Source organism: Electrona antarctica, assembly GCF_951216825.1.
Source record: "Electrona antarctica genome assembly, chromosome: 17".
NCBI classification, from domain to species: domain Eukaryota; kingdom Metazoa; phylum Chordata; class Actinopteri; order Myctophiformes; family Myctophidae; genus Electrona; species Electrona antarctica.
The window spans coordinates 29,547,841-29,555,340 of NC_136798.1; the positions used below are offsets into that span (position 1 = coordinate 29,547,841).

At 46.2% G+C, this 7,500-nt stretch overlaps 1 protein-coding gene across 1 annotated transcript in view; it reads left to right on the top strand.

Moving 5' to 3' along the window:
• The window catches only part of galnt14 (UDP-N-acetyl-alpha-D-galactosamine:polypeptide N-acetylgalactosaminyltransferase 14 (GalNAc-T14)), a 146,787-nt gene that overhangs the window by 18,948 nt on the left and 120,339 nt on the right, over positions 1-7,500 (top strand). Inside the window, exon 2 of the mRNA XM_079526229.1 lies at positions 4,244-4,413. Within this exon, the coding sequence (XP_079382355.1) occupies positions 4,244-4,413 (170 nt within the window). The remainder of the gene's footprint in view (positions 1-4,243; positions 4,414-7,500) is intronic.

Genomic DNA, 7,500 nt, shown 5'->3' on the forward strand with positions numbered 1-7,500 from the left:
ACCCGTGCCCACTGCTTTGGAAACACGTATATCCCGTCCCCAGTATGAAGAAAAGTCTTTGCACATTTTGTGACTGAGTGGCAGAACATTGAGCAGCATGGAGCGTTGGAGTTTGGAAGCGCTCGTTGGTAATCACTCAGTGGTCCTGCGTACCACCTGTTTCTAAATTGCACATAATGCAGGAGGGCAGCAGGACGTTGCGCTATTGAAAACGAGCGCTTCCAAACTCCAACAATTCACACACACACACACACACACACAACACACACACACACACACACACACACAGACACACACACGATTGTCTGTGTCGTGAAGAGAGAGAGAAAGGGAGAGAGAGTGAAATTACATTGTGAGTGTAACTTCTATAGAACGATCACTTTGATAACTGAGTGTGTTATTATGTAAGGCATAATATCTCATTGTGGTGAGATAATTCACCGACAGGGGGTTTAACCACCGAAGCCAAGCGGAGGTGGTTAAACCCCCTGAAGGTGAATTATCTCCCAACAATGACCACCTACTAGACAGATATTATCCCGCTTATTACATGGCTACTTAATACATACATTTATAAATTGACCCAAAACACAACAAAACAAGATATTTCCTTGCTTGCGGTAATGAAAGTATTCCATAAGTGTCGCGCCGGCCTGCGACATTGTCTGTGTGTGGCTGTCATGTTGGAAACGGCAGTAAATCAAGCGGGGCTCAGCAGGGTTTGATTAGGCATCGGTCTGTCATAGAGTGGAGCGGTCTGTTATCAAGAAATAACACGCCGCTGGATTCTGCGATTGACCAATCAGAATCAAGCATTCACTCATTACCTCTATGTCAATCTGTAAATTCAAATGCTTCAGTTACGTAGGAGAGCTTCTGTTATGTTGTTAAGCGTTATAGTCATTCCACAACGTTGGCATGCAGTGTAAGAACAGCACACATGGAAGTGGCTTTTTTTACTTCTGTGTGGAAAAAGCAAAGACGCCATTAATGACGTTTCTCCTTGCTTTTATGGTGGAAATGTTGTACAAAAGTGGCTATTACCCCTCCCCTATTACCCTCTCTCTCTCTCTCTCTCTCTCTCTCTCTCTCTCTCTCCCTCATTTGCTTTGCATGCCTCACTTTTACAGCCACCAGGGGACCCTGCTACAGTCTCATGTTGCTGTGTGCACACACACACACACACGCACGCACACACACGCACGCACGCGTGCACGCGTGCACGCACGCACGCACGCACGCACGCACGCACGCACGCACACACACACACACACACACAGTGATTCCTAGTCTTCTATAATGGCCCCATTTGGACAATCTGTCGCATCAGCAAGTCGTGCTTGTGAATAAGGAGAGAATGATCAGGATGGCATGTGGGGGGACGGCACTTGTTTTCAGGATCCTTCCATCCACATGACGTCCCCTGACACAGATATTGTTATATTACAATATAATGGCCCACGGCCCACACAATGTTTCACTAGTGACTTGGAATGCTCACAGTATTTTCCATTTTCAACCTGCGGGCCCCCCAAAATAAATGGCAAGCCACTTAAGATTTGAATGATGATACACCGTTAATATTATAAAATATTAATAATGTAAGGAAAACAGATGACATGATATTATATAATTATATATATAATAAATAATAAATATATATTATATATTATATATTATATATTTATAATATTAACCAATATTTATTATAGAATGAGAATAGAAAGTGTGCAAATGATATTTATCTTGTCGTTCGGCTCTGCAGCATTTTCTCCCTGCTCGGCACGATTAAACACCATCATAAACATTAAGAGCAGGGAGATAGATATACAATAAAACCCCCATGGGGAACATAAATAACAGAGCCCACCGGTGGTGCTGGGGTGGTGGTGGGAGCAAACATCACATAACAACCAGGAACCATATGCAGAGGAAGGCAGGAAGAGCATACAGTCTAGTGAGCTTAAGTAGGCCGCCCAATTGGTCAGCTGACTGCCACATCAGCGAATGACGTGAGGGACTTGCACACACTTATATACACCCACATAGTAATGCAGCATATTAACCCCTTGAGTATGTAGGCCTATGCGCCCTTGAGCACGGCATGAAACCCCTCGAGTATATCTGACTGAACTAACTCCGCAAGCTACGTATAATTTATTTCAAGATTTTCCAAACATTTAAAAAAATAGCAGATGGATCTGCTAAAATCATGGCAGCTTGAATGTGTTGGTGTTGGTACAGGTGTTTGTGCATGTGTTTATGTATAGTGTGTATGCTTGTGGGTACAGGATGTGTGTGTGTGTATTTACTGTACATTACATTACATTACATTCGTGTGAACACATTCAGAATATGCCGATCGTCAACATTTTCGGATCGTTCAATTGTGGCTATACTCGTCGACCCATGCAGTCCCCACAGGGATTGGACCTTAAAATCGACATAGGAAAAAACAATCGGTGATCGTTCCGTGTGTGTGTGTGTGTGTGTGTGTGTCTGTGCACATGCACGCCATGCATTGGTTAAGCATTCAATCTCCAGTGTGGTCGTTATGCAGGGAAGCGAGGTCATTGTATAGAAATACTGCCCAAGCTCCACTCTCATGGTTATGAGTCACGTGATGAAGAAACAGCAAACTGCTGCGCTTTGCACGCACGCACGCACGCACGCACGCAAGCAACGAACGCACGCACGCACGCACGCACGCACGCACGCACGCACGCACGCACGCACGCACGCACGCACGCACGCACGCACACACGCACACACACACACGCACGCACACACACATCTCTCTCCCTCTCTCTCTCTCTCTCTCTCTCTCTCTCTCTCTCTCTCTCTCTCTGTGTCGTTCTATCTCTTCCTGCATGGCAAAATAGACACAAGTACGCCAGCACACTCTGCATACTGTGTTGCTCTCGAACTATAAACACGATTTATCGTCCTCTCTCTCTCTCTTTCCCTCCCTCCCTCGCTCTCTCATTTGCTTTCTATCCCTCAAATGCTGTATACACAATTACACACAGAAACACACCCGACTGCTATCCTTGTTGTTTCCCCCCCTCGAACCTCTGTCTCTCTCTGTCTCTCTCTCTCTTGTGCATGCGTGCACACACACACACACACACACACACACACACACACACACACACACACACACACACACACACACACACACACACACTGGAGAAAACTGGAGAGAATATTTGTTTCCATTAGGACAGATACAAAATATCTTGTACAACCCAAGAGTTGTTAAAAAATAGACCTGCAATGGTAAAATGAAATGAATTAGTCCAATTTACAGTGGCACTCCTACAAGCCTGCAATAGAGGATCTAATGACTCGTGAAAGAACATGAAACCACAGGCAGTGTGTGATGTTCAGCAGGCTGGCCTCACCTGTTGAGAGCTGTAGATACAAGAAGGACTTTGACATGGACTCTGTCTGGAAGACACAGTGTAGTCTAGCTAAGACAGGAGTGATGTGTTCTCTCTTTTATGTTCTTTGTTAGCAGTCTAGCAAAAACTCTTGTACTTTCAACAAATGCTGTCTTAAACCAGAGTCTAAAATATTATTTTTGATCATATGGAGTCAGGTTGCCAATTATTTTAAAGAGCTCATCATCCCCTTTTGCTTTGAGGCTAAAGATTTCTGTCTTATCCTCGTTTAATTTGAGAAAGTTATTACTCAATTTATTAAATGGTTCATTAGGCTAGTGATTATATGTTGGCTACGTAACCTTTTGTCCGCAAGGCAGAAGGGCAGGGGAAGGAGAGAGAGTGTGTGTGTGTGCGTGTGTGTGTGTGTGCGTGTGTGCGTGTGTGCGTGTGTGCGTGCGTGCGTGCGTGCGTGCGTGCATGCGTGCGTGCGTGCGTGCGTGCGTGTGTGTAAAATGTAAAATACTGTATAGTGTATACTAAGTTACTCACTCACCAGCATCAGATCGTTTGATGATCGTTCGTTTGTATCAATATTTTACCCTGGACACTTTCAACTGGTATTTCTATTTTGGGCATGTCATTATAGAAAATTGCCACAAGCTGTCAAATTACAATTCATTTTATCTTAGTAGTGAATCTATAAGCTTAAAATACACATGAAGTCACATTTCAATTAAAAGCCTGGTGTAGCTCGGCCGTGTTGTTACAAAACAATCCTGAGGAAGCTAGAAGCATCACCAGGTGATGTATAATCTGACATGTTTTCAAAAATGTTGGCTGTTTTGTGGCATCGCCAGATCTCGGATGCAGAGTGGGAGGACATGCTGGAGGCGTTGGACGAGAGGACGTACCTGAACGTGAAGCGTTGGAGGCCAGGAGATGACCCCTACGCCCTGTACGCCTTCAACCAGAGAGAGAGTGAGCGCATTCCCAGCAACAGAGCCCTGCGGGACACACGCCACTACAGGTATGTGCGCTTCAAACAGCACTGCTGCTCTCCCTCTTGCTGTGTGAACTTCAGCTGTAATGCAAGATAGTGTTTCTTTCTATGTGTGTGTGTGTGTGTGTGTGTGTGTGTGTGTGTGTGTGTGTGTGTGTGTGTGTGTGTGTGTGTGTGTGTGTGCGTGCGCGCGTGCGCGCGTGCGCGCGTGCATGCGTGCGTGCGTGCGTGCGAACTTATCCGGCCATATTTGGGCAGAGAGTGCATGTGTCTGGTAATCAAGAAGTGACCGTTTCACCTCCCGTGTCCCCCACACTGAATTCCCGCCACTAGATTCACAATTAAATAATACAACTCCAGGTGAATTTATGGCATTGGGAGGTGGTGTTCCTTTGCTGTTTGCTTCCAGAGGCTCTTCTCTTCTCCCTGCTGTGTGTTGATCTCCAGGTGTTAAGAGGAGGTGGTGTTTCTGTGTGTTGATCTCCAGGTGTTAAGAGGAGGTGGTGTTTCTGTGTGTTGATCTCCAGGTGTTAAGAGGAGGTGGTGTTTCTGTGTGTTGATCTCCAGGTGTTAAGAGGAGGTGGTGTTTCTGTGTGTTCATCTCCAGGTGTTAAGAGGAGGTGGTGTTTCTGTGTGTTGATCTCCAGGTGTTAAGGGGAGGTGGTGTTTCTGTGTGTTGATCTCCAGGTGTTAAGAGGAGGTGGTGTTTCTGTGTGTTGATCTCCAGGTGTTAAGAGGAGGTGGCGTTTCTGTGTGTTGATCTCCAGGTGTTAAGGGGAGGTGGTGTTTCTGTGTGTTGATCTCCAGGTGTTAAGGGGAGGTGGTGTTTCTGTGTGTTGATCTCCAGGTGTTAAGGGGAGGTGGTGTTTCTGTGTGTTGATCTCCAGGTGTTAAGGGGAGGTGGTGTTTCTGTGTGTTGATCTCCAGGTGTTAAGAGGAGGTGGCGTTTCTGTGTGTTGATCTCCAGGTGTTAAGGGGAGGTGGTGTTTCTGTGTGTTGATCTCCAGGTGTTAAGGGGAGGTGGTGTTTCTGTGCAGCTATGTTTCCAAGGAGGGACTGTTACTCCCTGCCACATTGAACTGAACTCCATGGTGGGAGGAAGGGAGAAGAGGTGAGATGAGAGCTTCTTCTAGAATCTAGACAGCTCAGGGAACACAGGGAGATGAGAGAGGAGAGGAGAGGAGAACGGGGGTGAAGACGGAACGGGTGGGAGAGGAGAGGGGATTAGGGGATAGACAGACAGACAGACAGAGAGAGAGAGAGAGAGAGAGAGAGAGAGAGAGAGACAGACAGAGCAGAGGAAAAGTGGATGAGAGCAGGAGGAGGTGAAACCAAGGAAGAGGAGAGATGGAGGAGAAGGGCGAAGTGCCACAAGCTGTTGAGAGGAGAGATAATTGCCACATGCGAAGCCTGAGAGGCTGGGGAGGCTGTGGAGACTGTGTTGCGGTGTGCGTGCGTGCGTGCGTGTAAAAGAGAGACAGAGAGAGGGCACGAGAGAGCATGCATGCATTTGCATATCTTTGTTTATCCCTGTGTCTTTACTCTGTGCACGGTCTGTGTATGTGCATGTGTGCATGTGTGTGCGTGCGTGCCTGCGGGTGCACGTGCGTGCCTGCGGGTGCACGTGCGTGCGTGCGTGCGCGTGTGTGAACCACTCCATTCCAGGGCTCTGCCATTATCTCTATAAGCAGAGGGAGCCTCCCTGTGTCTCGTCGGTCTTATAATGCCCGAGTTGTGCTTTGGTCGCGCGGCGGTGTGTCGCGCGCCGCGAAAAAGCCGATCTGCAAGCTCACAACGCGGCGCTGTGCGGCACGTTGTGAGCTTGCAGATCGGCATGTTTTCACTGCGTGAGACACACCGCTGCGCGACCAAAGTACAAATCACCCTTAAGCCCCACTAGTACTACAGCCCGGATAAGATAACACGGCAGCAACAATACACTGCCACTCAGCACCGACACACAGCAGCGTGTAATACCATCCAAGACAATGAGCGGAGACAGCCGTGAAGCTTCAGCAGGACAATGGCCGACATCATAATAACAGCTTCTTCTGTACAAGATAATTACGCCCCGGTTTGTGCTTAGCCGTGCGCCGTGTCGCGCCGCCACAATATGGCCTAATCTACAAGCATACATGGAGCGCGGCGCAAGCTTGTAGATCGGCTATTTCCATGCTTGGAGGAGAAAAATAAAAAAGATAAACGTATAAATTAGGCTTTAGCTGAAAAGGGAAAACAGAAATTGATCTAATAATATTAAGGATAAGGATTATTGTATTATGGGGGTGGACAGAATGCAGTCTTGGACATTCCAGAAAAGGATCCACATTGCAATGAGATTATTTGGAAAAACCCAAACAGGGTAATGCAGTAGAAGAGATTATAAAATGCAGAATTGTGATGTTATTGAGACAATAAATGGATTATTACCATACAATGCAACTGGCTAATAGAAGATCATATTATGTAGCCTATCAGACTGGCCCTGTTGTGATGTTATTGAGACAATAAATGGATTATTACCATACAATGCAACTGGCTAATAGAAGATCATATTATGTAGCCTATCAGACTGGCCCTGTGTGAAGTATAATAGGCTAATAGAAGATCATATTATGTAGCCTATCAGACTGGCCCTGTGTGAAGTATAATAGGCTAATAGAAGATCATATTATGTAGCCTATCAGACTGGCCCTGTGTGAAGTATTATAATTATGTGATATCTTCCTCGGCCTCCCTTTGGTGGTTCATTTCACACACACACACACACACACACACACACACACACACACACACACACACACACACACACACACACACACACACACACACACACACACACACACACACACACACACACAGGGTAATTGATGTCATAATGAAAGTTTATTGGACCCACGTAAAACAATGCATTGTGACCCCTGTTACTGAACCAACACTTTATAGCAGACGCACTGATTACTTTAATGACTCAGGACAACACCCAGTTAAATACTGTTCTCTGAATTAACCTGTTTTCTTGGACTTGTCAGCTCTTGACGTTCCTGAGAACAAAGTCATAACTACACAGTCCCACATTACAGGCCTGAACATGCAGAACGGACGTGGCACCAA